The sequence below is a fragment of the Aphanomyces astaci genome (genome assembly GCF_000520075.1).
Source record: "Aphanomyces astaci strain APO3 unplaced genomic scaffold supercont1.92, whole genome shotgun sequence".
NCBI classification, from domain to species: Eukaryota; Oomycota; class Saprolegniomycetes; order Saprolegniales; family Verrucalvaceae; genus Aphanomyces; species Aphanomyces astaci.
The window spans coordinates 37,670-49,644 of NW_009798355.1; the positions used below are offsets into that span (position 1 = coordinate 37,670).

Here is an 11,975-nt window from a genome sequence, read left to right on the forward strand (position 1 = left end):
TGCGTGTGTCAGTTGAGCATCACATTCCGCTTGCTGGAGCTACAGTATATATGTACTGTAAATATATCCTCGGAGTATTTACTAACTTATTACAAAATTGAGGTAAACGCCTAAACTATGAAAACAATTGACCGAAGATTTCGGACCAAAGTACAAACTATTATAATACTAATACTCGTCCTACTTACTCAACACGATGGATGATTGAACATTTTAATAATACTCGTCCTACTTACTCAACACGATGGATGATTGAACATTTTTTTCCTATATATATTGCTTGTATTTTCGTTGTTGTACATTGTTCTTGTCCGACACACGTCTAAAACTGGCTTGGGGGCATCATGTGATGCCCAGACGTCGGCTGTCGCGCCGACGGATTCGCTTTCTCCATGTACGATTCCTCTTCCGAGTATGTAAACCCTTGAAACAGCCCCTCCGTGTCGCGATACAAGTGCCGGCGTCCGACACTATAAACATATATATATAAATATTATTAAATATCCATCTTGGCATACCTCGTGCCCATCATGCCACCGCCGCCGCTGCGGTTGTCGGGGCTGAAAATCGGCATGTCGGTAAACTCCTTGTCGAACTGAGACGTGTCCAATGCGCCGTTGAAGGACGGGCGCCACGGCGGCGGTACTTGGCCCAGTGCGAGTTGCTCCCATTGAATTTCATTGAAAAATGCATGCGATTTGATTTCCCCTATAGTAAGTAGTAGTCAGTCAAGCAGCCAAATTACCCAGCATGTTCAACCACAGCAAACATATGTATGTATCTGGCAAACAGTACATATACAAACACCCAACCAAACCAAAACATTCACATACTAATAGTAGTAGTCGATTGTGATGATGCATGCTACTCAATATATAATATCGAAATGATTCGCCATGTTTTAGAATACTTGATAAATATAATACTGTGTTTCAGGATCAAGGATAAACAACACAATCGGGGTTATTCTAATTTATCATATATACATGTATATGTCATTTCTGCTCTAGGTTTTTAAAATTATATATTTTATACAATATAAAAAATAATCCGTGACTTTTCAGTATATTTTATACAATAAAAATAACCACATCATATCGAATGTAGCCAAGTTGTACTTGATATTGCAGCATACATACTGTACACATTATTACTCGTAGTAGCAATTCTAGAATGCAACCAACTACAAAAATTCAATCCAAATAACAACCACCAATATTCACATTCATAATGGTGCTATTTTTTCAATTGAACATATATAATGCAACACATGAATATTGTGCTTTCGAGTGAATAATGTCATTGTGGTTTCTCGTTGGCATTTAAATCGATTTGATTGGCTACTTCAGAAGAGCTCCAAATTACTAACCAATCAAAACCCATTTCTCAATGAAATTCAACAAACCAATCAGAAATCGATTGTGGATCGGTTAGGTCGGCGCGATTGATTCGATTGCACCCCCAAATTTGTACTATCAAATCGACAATACATTTCATACCGGCATCCGTGGGGCCAGTGCCCAAGCGCTTGGTCGGGTCGCGTTCGAGTAACTTGCTCAGCAAATCCACCGCCTCCGGACTCAGGTACTTTGGAAACGTGAGTTCGCCTTGGCGGATCTTTTCAAACAACTTGTCGCTATAAACAGACATAGTTAGGACTGCTACTATTAATTACTCGTAATAATTAATCGCAAAAAACTGCGAGAAAAAATAATATTATTATCTCGCAAACGTACCGATCCCGGCAGTAAAACGGCGGCAACCCCGTCAACATCTCGTACAACAAGGCACCGAGGGACCACCAGTCGACCGCTCGGCCATGTCCAGAACGATTTAAAATCTCCGGGGCCAGGTATTCCGGGGTTCCGCAAAACGAATTCGCGCCGGAAAAGTCGTCCTAATCAGAATGGTCATACATTTCGTTTTAATTGACTACAGGTTGCCATCTCTCGTGTTTTTTCCGAGTACTACTCATACAGTATTGTCGATATTTGATAGTACAAATTTGGGGTGCAATCGAATCAATTGCGCCGACCAAACCGATCCACAATCGATTTCTGATTGGTTGAATTTCATTGAGAAATGGGTTTTGATTGGCTCATAAAATTTTGAGCTCATCTGAAGTAGCCAATCAAATCGATTTAAATGCCAACGAGAAACCACAACACAATGAAATTATTCACTCCAAAGCACAATACCTGAATGCCTTCTTTCGACAAGCCAAAGTCCGTGAGCCGAATGTGGCCGTTCTCGTCCAAAAGAACGTTTTCCGGCTTCAAATCGCGGTAAATGATGTCCAGATTGTGCACATATTCGATGGCGAGGGTAATTTCGGCCGCATAGAAACGCGCGCGGGGCTCCTTGAACCGCTGCACTTTGCCCAAATGGAAAAATAATTCGCCCCCGGCACAGTAGTCGAGCACAAAGTAGAGTTTGTCCACGGTTTGGAACGCATAGTTCAGGCCTAATATAATACTTAATCTTTCATATATGTATATATATCTATGAATATATATATATATTCGAGGGCAGGATCAATACTATCAATCGTCACTGGCGTGTCAGACAAGCATGTGCTTTCAAATGAGTGTGTGTGTGTGTGTGCATACATCATACAACGGAACAAGTTGTCCACAAAAGGCGTTACATGTATTTATATAATTTATATATATACATATATATTACAACGCCATGTATCTTTTCGTCGCAATAAATATATATATATATATATATATATATATATCAAGGGATAATGTATATAGTTCAACATTTGGGCACATATTCCCAAGGCGTCACATCTTCATCTATCAATATATATCAACACAATATATATATATATATCTAGGCACACAATATATCGTTTGAGAGTTGGACACATATTCCCAACGGTGTCGCATAAATATACATCAACGCAATGTATCGATCGTCACATCTATATATATATATATATATATATATTTCAAGGCATCGTATATATATATATATATTCCCCAACGTGGGCACATATAGTTCTACAACACTCACCAACGATAAACGGGTGGCGGACGTAGCCCAACACGTGGCGCTCTGTGCGCGTGTGCTCGACCTGGTTGCGCTTGATGATGTTCTCCTTGCGCAGGACCTTCATGGCGTACACGATGCCGCTGTCCCGCTTGCGCACGAGGATGACTTTCCCGAACGAGCCCTTGCCGATGACTTTGACGAGATGGAAGTCTTCAAGCGTGACTTTGCCGTCGGCGGGAGGCGGGGCTGTTGACGAGGTCGCGACGGGGGTGGTCGGTTGGTGCGAGTCGCCAAAATGGAACATCTGCTAAGATGTCAGCAAAACACGACGAGATAGACGACAGGCGTACGTCGTCGTCCTTTGCTCCGGATGCTTCGTCGTCGGCGGAGAACATAAAGTCCATCTAGATGAACGTGATTCGTGGGAAGAAGCATATAAGATGCGTACGTCCATTTCGCCAATGTTGGCTTGGCCGGCTGGGATCGGAATCGACAACGACGTCGAGTGGTGCATGGCCTGAGGAAAAAAATGCTGGGACAAGAGCAGCCCCGCGGGGATCGTGTTGGCTTCGGCAGAGATGAAGTCGATGAAGCTGCGCGACTGCATGAGCGAGTTCACGTAGGGGTAGCTGAGCAGTGGCGCCAACCACCGCGACAAGTCGTCGCGGCAACGCTCGATCACCTGCATGTTGGACACGTTCGCCGACGCCACCAATGGACACGGCGGGAGGTTCAAATGGCGGAATTCCGCTCCAATGCTCAAGCTCAATTGCTCAAACATTTCCAGACGGCGGTACACTGTCCAGGACGACGTCGTGGCGACGTTCTGCTGTTGCGACACAGTCAACACAAACACCTACGAGGAGCACCCTCCCACAGTCAGGTCGATATCCTCATGCACGGCGTGAGGGAAGACTCTTACAAAGATGTCTGGGAAGCGGTTTTGTGGGTCCTGAAGGATACCATAGCCGTTGATCAGGACGGTCACGGACATGGCGGCGGTGTCGGCGGCGCGCACTCCTCTGGGTGGCTAAGAGCAATGACGACACTGACCCGATAAAACCTCTAACAATTGGTACAGTACCTGTGACACTTGATGTTCTTACACGCCTTAATTTGAAAGTCGGTTAGAGGGTCCAGTTTATGCCACGGGGAATTATCCCCTCTTGACATGAAACATAGGACAATGCCTAGCTGAAACGCCTTTTCTATTGGCAGTTACACGGATTCAATAGGACAATTCCTAGTTGAAACGCCAGGTTCTACTCGCAGTTAACCATGCGTTGACAAGCGTTCGAGAATGGGACACACATTAGCCGCTAGAAGCTCCCAAACATGTGCACGACAAGGAATTCTTCCTAGCGACACGTTTAGTATGTATGGGACATCGACGAATCCGTGTATGCGCGATCATTTTCAAAATTACGACCCATGACATCATCGCGTAAAGAGCTTTTTACCGTACAATATTGTGATTTATTCGCTATAAACTTCCAAAATTCGCCTGGTTTGTCGAAGCAATTGTGAATCAGTTCTGATTGGTTGAATATACTTGTCCTTTCTGCAAGAGCCAATCAAATCCACTCAAAAATGGATTAGCCAATAGCGTCGATTCACGTGATATTCGATTCGGCGGAAATTCGTATCGAATCCACAACATCAACTTGCCCTATAAATACGATCGGGGAGTTGGAGGTACAGCCCCCAACTCGGGGCTCACGAGAGCTCAATGATGTTGATTCCTCTGTTCCGTGTATGTAAACCATAGCACGTTCGATAGCCGGGACTAGACTGTCAACGCCACCGATGGACTCATCTCTCATAAGGTCACTATCCAAGTTGCCCACCCGCTGCACCAGCTCTCTGGACGCCGCGAGCGCATACTGATACGTTATGAAGTTACCAGTGATTCGACGAACCCATCGTGATTTGGTCGTTATTGTGCTTTTCACCCAAATTTGCCAATTTTGGGCGTTTATTGACAATCGAGCAAAGTAGTATGATTGGCTAAAAAGAATGAACGCTGCAACATGATTAGATACTACTACGTAGTATAAACAATGAAAGCACAAGGTTACCTCTCAAAGTTAAATACTACTAGTATATTTTTTCGAAGCTCCAGTGATTGTTGACTTATTTATGGAATTCGCAAGGTGGTTGACCTTGCGCTGCATACAAAAACGCCTATTTCACCTTGCCTTTTCTGGTTAATAATGGGCGGTTCATTCGACCAACCTCCGGAGGGAATTTTGAGTAAGGAAACACACAATAACAGTAAAGAACTCCTGCATACTGCTAGTACGTACTGTACTACACTACAGTAGTAGTAGTAACTATGTTCTTATTGTTCTGGTGTGCTTCAAGATCCCTGTCAAACAAGATGGCCAATCCGATCGCTCTGATCCAACATGACGATTTGTGATTGGAAGATCCAAGTCAATCTATAAATAGATCATTCCGATCCAATCACGTTGGTGATATCCTAAGAATAACTAACCCCTTGGAGAATACCCCCATTCGACGACGCACTGTTCGATTGACTTGATCGATGCTGCGGTGGTTCTTCCTTTCTAATGCAGCGGTGGCGGTGGCGGTGGCTGCCGACCCGTCGTGGCCCCCCACTGGCCAATGCTCCGTCCCCGGCTACACCTCGTGGACGTCGCAGTGCCCGTCGCTCACGACCAGTGTCATGCCCATCGTCGTGACCAAGCGCGACGTCGGCGGTTTCGGGAACGTTAACATGTCTGCCCTTGACACCCTGGACGAAGCGCGAGCTGTGCTACAAGGCACGAGCGCTGTGAACGCCATGAAAGGCATGCGGTCCGAGTCTGTCGAGTACTACAACTCGTCGCTGGCCAACATGATGATCACGTTTTGCTACGTGACATCGACGACCGACGAACTCGATCGGTGCGTGCCACCCACGAGTCCCCACGCCCAGCGGAACAAGGGCAACGCTTCCAACACGTGCTTGGTCGTTCCTGGAGACGGATCGTGCGCGGCCAAGAACCTGTGCGAACGCCTCCCCAACTGCCTCTGGCCCACCGCCGACCCCACCAAAGTAAGGCCATATGTTCACAGTTGTGGCGTATTTATGGATATTCATGCGCACTTTGGTCGCATTCTAGCCTCGCCTGCCTCGCTTCACGCAAGACCAAATCGATGCTGCCAACAAATGGGTGACCAAAAACTACGCCGAGTCGTTGGCTCCGTACGCTGGCCCCGGGTATAATCCATCTCCATCGCTCAATGTTGTTGTCTTATTACGATCGTATGTGTCCTGTTGGTAGGATTGCCTTTGCTGTGCTCACATTTCTCGGGTTTTTGGCGTTCTTTATCCTGCGCTGCTTTTGCAACCGATGTGGCGGCCGTGACCCTGTCGAGCGAGGGTACACGTGGTGTGGGATCATGACTCCTGGAGTCGCCTTTTTCGTGTTTTCGATCGTGATTTTCATTTGCTCGGCGGCGGCGTACGTCCAGAACAACACGGTCACGGCGCGGGTACTAATAGCAAACAAAACACAGCAGTGACTCTATGACTGACAGGGGAAATATATGTATGTGTTAGATGCACGATCTCTTGGACGTACTCACCGAAGTCATTGGCAACTTGAACATCAACTCCAAGAACCTCCTTGCGCCACTGCATGCGATTCAAGACCTGCAAGGCATCACCACAGCCCAAGTCCACTCTGTCTTGGCCGACACGTCGTGGGTCACTGCCGGCGCTCTTCAATTGCAGGTACTCTATTCACCCCCCAACCCCCCCTCAACCCCTCAAACTCCGATCCCGTCAATCCCTCAAACCCTCGCATCACATGTGTATTGTCTAGTCTATCGGGGACAACTTTGACTTGACCTACACGAACGCGTTCCCCAAGACTTGTATCCAAAACGGCGACGTGTGCTTGACATGCCCGGCGACCATTTGCGGTGGCTCGTCCGTGGCGCCCCAGGCGACGCTCACGGAGTGGCGCGTCGTCGCGGACCAATTGGAATCGACGTTTCAAATGACAAGGGACGCCGTGTACAGCGGGTCGGTGACTTTGTTTTCAGCGGCCAACGACGCCGAAGACATACTCACGTCGGTGGCGAGTGCCACGTCCGACTCGGGGGCGACTGTGGCGTCCGTGCAGATGACGTTTGATAGCATCTCGTACACCCGATCGGGGCTCGTCTTGAGCATTTTCATCTTGGGTTTGTTTGTGGCATTTCTCGGCATGGCTGGGTTTGTCAAGGGCATCTGCAAAGAAAAAACCAAGTGGGTACACCTCCTGCACGCATCGTGGGGCCTCGGCGTCGTCCTCTGCATCATCTCGTTCGTGGTCGCGTCGTGTCTCATCGCCGTGTCCGCCGTCTGGTTTGACGGGTGCCAGTACCTAGACATGGTTATGAACGACATGACGCCGTACTTTTCCGCGGAAACCAGCCGCGTCGTCGGCGCGTGCATCAAGGGTACTGTACTTGTGGACATTTTTGTGATGCTTTTGTTGGGAATTTTGTGGGGAAGAATGTATACATGGGGTGCTGACAAGAGGTTGCGTAGGGACGAGCACCCTTGCGGCGCTCGGGATGGCCACAGTACATGCGAAATCGTGTGAAATTGCCGAGCGATACCGTGTCGCACAACAGGTACATGGATTTGCAGTCGAAAACCAATATATTTATATATATATATTCCGTTGAGACTGATATATGTGTTGTAGCTGGGTATGGCGACGCGGTTCACAACGTTGAGTGCGCTTGGCACGGACATCATGTCGTACAACGAAACCCAATTTGGCTGGGACCCAGTGTACGTGGCATGTATATATATATATATATTTAAATAATATTTGTAGACAACACTATGGAATTGTGAAGACGGCAGCGGATGCGATTGGGTCGGATATGGTGGCGATGGCCAACTACGCCGTGTTGGATCGTCCGTGGACGTTGTTTGTGAATGGAGCCCTCCCGGCTGACTGCACTTCTGACACGTACGATGCCTTGGAAATATATATATTAATTATTATTCTTCGTCTCTGTTATGTGTAAAAAGAAATATATTTTTTACATGGTATGCTTTTTCTAGGGACCCTGCGTTATGCTACATGAAGACCAAATGCACTGGCGGTGTGGCGACGCCTTGTTATACGACGTTCAGAGATGCACTCGTGTACACTCGCGCGCGCAACTCGGTACAAGATAAGCTCATGCGTATGCGGCAGGACTTTGTCGGCGGCGTCAACTACCCCAATTCGATCGGTACTGTTATTGCATTATTTGTATTTGTTGTGGTGGGGTGCCAGGCAGAATGGCATGTCGAATTGCAATACTTTTAAAGTACTTGAGAGTGCATACAGCCATTACGTCGACCACGAGTTTGCGCCTATAGAGTACATTGCTTATTGCGTGAAGAGTAGATGTAAATTTCATGGCCTTGTCAACCTGAATGATATATATATATAACATAGACGGTACTGGATTTTTTTAAATATGCATGTATTTTGTGGATTCGGTACAAATTTCGAGACCCCGTCGAATCGAATCGCCGCTGTTGGATCATCCAATTTTGGTGGATTTGATTGGCTCTTACAGAAAGGACATGTACATTTAACTAATCCGAAGTTTCCAACGTGATTCCATCTCTTGATTAGACAAACCAACCACCCGAATATTCACAATATCATTCATGGATACTGATTTTGTATCCATTCATGGATACTGATTTTGTTTGTTATACACTCAATAGGATGGAAGGGGGGGGACAAGTCGGTGCTCGAGCTCGCCCGGGCGTATGCGCAGCGCCTCGAGCGGTTCGTCACGACGACTTTGACCCCCGTCGCGACCTTGAACGTATGGACCCAAGTCAACGCGCTGCAATGCACGTCCGCCCCCGGCTGCGGCTGGATCAACGAAGAGTACGCGATGGTGCACAATATCTTGTGCCAGGACTTGCTCGGCGCGTGCCTCAACATTGCGCTGTCCGTGTTCATGAACGCCTTGTTTCTACTCCCGATGGCCGTGTGTGGTATTGTGCTGCAGAAGCGACTGCGCGCGATCCGGGGCGGCACGTACGGGGCGATGGAACCCCCGACGGCGGGGGGGGGCGGCGGGGGTGAACTCACGGGGCGCCAGAAGCTCGAGAAGAAGCTCGAAGCCCTCACCAAAGGCCAAACCACACTGTGATACTACGATAATATATAGACACCCATTGCATTGGATATTGTTTGTCGTCACCAAAGATATCGTCGGACGCCGCGTTGACGTCGTGCGATTGAGATTGCTACACGGAATCGAACATAATTGGCATCTCTACTCCCTCGGCACATTTATCGAGGATAATAGGATTGCTATGAACGAATGTTGTGAACCACTATACAGTATGCGCAATATTGAAGCTGTCACCTTGGAATATGAGACAACGCGGCGTTGAATTTCCAAGCTGTTGTTGAGAAATATGCATGAGTTTTACATGCATAACTAATGATAAGGGGGAGTTAGTCGGGTGGTTCGACCACATCCATCTCGAGGTAATCCAGGAGTGAGGCAAAGTTCGTGTGGGGCAATCTGCACGCTCAATGTGTTATGCTGTAGTACTAGTACTATTAATAGTAATACCGAAGGTTGAATGAACGGCTAATAGCACCACCTACTTCAGTGTACTACTAGTACTCTGCGATGCCAACAATATATGGTAGTGACGTACAGTACGCTGAAATACAAGTGTTTATTATTGATTGTGAGTGGGGTCTAACCAATGCATTACAAGTCGTCTTACTGGATCATCGAAATGTACGCCAATTGATGACATAGTGATTCTTAAAATAGTTGATTCGAGGGACATTTGAACCTTGTGATATTCATAATTAGAACATGAAACGTCCAGTAGTATGCCCCAATGGGATTCCCGTGAAACGATGGCTGCCCAGGGTGTGTATTAATACAACGCCGCTTCAGACACCACTCATCAGTCGTTGCCCCATCTCCGAAGATTAAACTTTCCAGCATGTCGACCCGCACTGGATCCATGAAGGCCGCCCCCGCCAAGCCCGCCGCCGCGTCTACCACTGGCGCCACCGCCGCCATGTCGCGGGTCAAGCTGCAAGAAGCTACCGCGACGAACGTGGCGTCACCCAAGGGCATTTCGACCAAAAAGGTAGGCAGGCCATGGACCATATCCCCACCAAACATGCCACCGATATCAAAGTCGATCGTCTGACACGGTGCATCATTTCAGACAAACGACGGCGAGATTCAACAGGCCCGACGTCGACTGAGTGTCGTGAGCGACAATAAGCTCGTGGAGGGTCTGGCGGCCGTGTCCACGGTAGCTGACGCCGACGGGGTCCAGAATGGCACGAGCACGATCGGATGCTACGCCGGAGTGAGCAAGAAAGGGTACGCTCCGTACAACCCCCGCAAGAAGAACCAGGACAGCATGGTTATGCAAATGCACGCGCCGTCCAAGTCGTTGCTCCTGGGGGTATTCGACGGCCACGGAGAGGCCGGCGACGGCGTGTCGCAGTACTTTCGAGCGCACTTTCCGACCGAGTTGTTCAACCACGCGCAATTTGCCCCCACGGGCGACGTGGCCAAGGACACGGCGGGCATTCAAGGTACTGTACTTGGTTGGGCATGTATGTGGATGTATGTTTTAGTGGACGTGGCCTTATAATGGGGTTGCGTGTTGTTTGTAGCGGCGATTCAATTTGCCCTCAACGCCGTCGAGAAGCGCGTGATCCGAGATGCCAGCATCGACACCGAGTTCAGCGGCAGCACCGGCGTCGTCGTGGTTATCCGAGATCGGCTCCTCATTGTCGGCAACGTCGGCGACTCCCGCATCACGAGGGGGTTCCTCCAAGCGGGTCTGCTCACGGCTAGCAGCCTCTCGAAAGACCACAAACCCGACCTCCCCGCGGAGAAAGCGCGCATTTTGGCCTCGGGGGGTCGTGTGTTTGCCGTCGAATATGACGACGGTGCGTTCCAAATCCGATAGATAGGGTTTTGACATGTTGGCCTCACGTTGGGTTGGTGTTGCCGCCTTTTGAAACGTATGTTTGTCTGGAATGACTTGACGCATGAAAAAGCAAATAATTCTATATATATGTATATATTGTGGGGCAATCAAATATACATGTTGGCTAACGCGAAAGATATCGATCGATTGTAGGCATTGACGGACCGCCGCGAGTGTGGCTGGGACATATGGACGTGCCAGGATTAGCCATGAGTCGAAGTTTGGGCGATGCCGTAGCGCATACTGCTGGGGTAATGAACATACTTGGACCGTTTTCATTGTTTTCACCTCGTAACTCCAAAACGACACTATATTTAAATAGATTGTATTAGATAGCATCTAACGACAACTATGTGTGTTGGACTAGGTGAGCTCGGAGCCAGAGTTTTTTGTGCATACGCTGGACACGACCGATCGCTGTTTGGTGATAGCGACCGACGGGTTGTGGGAATTCATGAGTGATGAAGAAGTGATCAAGATGATCGCGCCGCACACGGACCCCAAGCAAGCGGTGGGAATAAATATATATAATATCTATATATATATATATATATGTTTGTTTGGGAAGAAAAAAGTGCTGATGTGTGTGTGTATATTATTAGGTCGATGTGTTGATTTTAGAAGCGAATCGCCGCTGGATGAAAGAAGAGCAAGTGATTGACGATACGACTGTGATCGTGGCTTTCGTGGACATCAAGTAACCAAACAACTAGCTCGTTGTACGATACTAGAGTATAGCGAGAAATATATAATATATATTTGTTGGAGAATATTAAAAAATAAGACCTGATACAGTAGTAATATTCGACCAACCATGCCCCGGACGTTGAATGTTGTGGGTGTTTGATCCTCTCGATTTTCGGATCTCAATACACGACAAAGCGCTAGTATATTACAGTACTACGTAGTAATACTAGTAGTAGTGTATTCGTCGACCGGGTCGTAATTCAAAGAAATAGTTCCGTTCTGT

General features: G+C 47.7%; 3 protein-coding genes across 3 annotated transcripts; 2 read left to right on the forward strand and 1 right to left on the reverse strand.

Annotated features, from left to right (window-relative positions):
* Positions 1–197: 197 nt before the first annotated feature.
* On the reverse strand, positions 198–4,043 carry H257_16791 (AGC protein kinase). The gene is made up of 9 exons (XM_009845358.1): positions 3,926–4,043; positions 3,452–3,859; positions 3,354–3,407; positions 3,025–3,307; positions 2,199–2,464; positions 1,737–1,897; positions 1,500–1,636; positions 519–708; positions 198–470 (listed from the first exon to the last, which is right to left on the reverse strand). The coding sequence occupies exons 1-9, from the start codon at positions 3,995–3,997 to the stop codon at positions 323–325; spliced, it is 1,719 nt and encodes a 572-aa protein (XP_009843660.1). The 5' UTR covers positions 3,998–4,043; the 3' UTR covers positions 198–322.
* Positions 4,044–5,514: 1,471 nt separating this feature from the next.
* Positions 5,515–9,211, forward strand: H257_16792 (hypothetical protein). Its single transcript, XM_009845359.1, has 10 exons — positions 5,515–6,064; positions 6,132–6,229; positions 6,294–6,504; positions 6,572–6,745; positions 6,837–7,458; positions 7,550–7,635; positions 7,710–7,798; positions 7,845–7,982; positions 8,078–8,250; positions 8,738–9,211. Exons 1-10 carry the CDS (start codon positions 5,552–5,554, stop codon positions 9,172–9,174), a joined length of 2,541 nt encoding a protein of 846 aa, XP_009843661.1. The 5' UTR covers positions 5,515–5,551; the 3' UTR covers positions 9,175–9,211.
* Positions 9,212–9,935: 724 nt separating this feature from the next.
* H257_16793 (hypothetical protein) lies at positions 9,936–11,796 on the forward strand. The gene is made up of 6 exons (XM_009845360.1): positions 9,936–10,144; positions 10,226–10,604; positions 10,686–10,964; positions 11,159–11,256; positions 11,373–11,516; positions 11,608–11,796. Exons 1-6 carry the CDS (start codon positions 9,995–9,997, stop codon positions 11,704–11,706), a joined length of 1,149 nt encoding a protein of 382 aa, XP_009843662.1. The 5' UTR covers positions 9,936–9,994; the 3' UTR covers positions 11,707–11,796.
* The last annotated feature ends 179 nt before the right edge of the window (positions 11,797–11,975 follow it).

Excerpts from the sequence above, each read along its gene's own strand:
- H257_16792 (XM_009845359.1), top strand. The coding sequence starts at position 5,552 with ATGCTGCGGTGGTTCTTCCTTTCTAATGCAGCGGTGGCGGTGGCGGTG. Across the intron at positions 6,746-6,836 it reads CCGGCGCTCTTCAATTGCAG|TCTATCGGGGACAACTTTGA; the intron begins GTACTCTATTCA and ends TGTATTGTCTAG. Across the intron at positions 7,636-7,709 it reads GATACCGTGTCGCACAACAG|CTGGGTATGGCGACGCGGTT; the intron begins GTACATGGATTT and ends TATGTGTTGTAG.
- H257_16791 (XM_009845358.1), bottom strand. The coding sequence starts at position 3,997 with ATGTCCGTGACCGTCCTGATCAACGGCTATGGTATCCTTCAGGACCCA. Across the intron at positions 1,898-2,198 it reads TGTCGAAAGAAGGCATTCAG|GACGACTTTTCCGGCGCGAA; the intron begins GTATTGTGCTTT and ends CATTCTGATTAG. Across the intron at positions 709-1,499 it reads CACTGGCCCCACGGATGCCG|GGGAAATCAAATCGCATGCA; the intron begins GTATGAAATGTA and ends TACTTACTATAG.
- H257_16793 (XM_009845360.1), top strand. The coding sequence starts at position 9,995 with ATGTCGACCCGCACTGGATCCATGAAGGCCGCCCCCGCCAAGCCCGCC. Across the intron at positions 10,145-10,225 it reads AGGGCATTTCGACCAAAAAG|ACAAACGACGGCGAGATTCA; the intron begins GTAGGCAGGCCA and ends GCATCATTTCAG. Across the intron at positions 10,965-11,158 it reads TGCCGTCGAATATGACGACG|GCATTGACGGACCGCCGCGA; the intron begins GTGCGTTCCAAA and ends GATCGATTGTAG.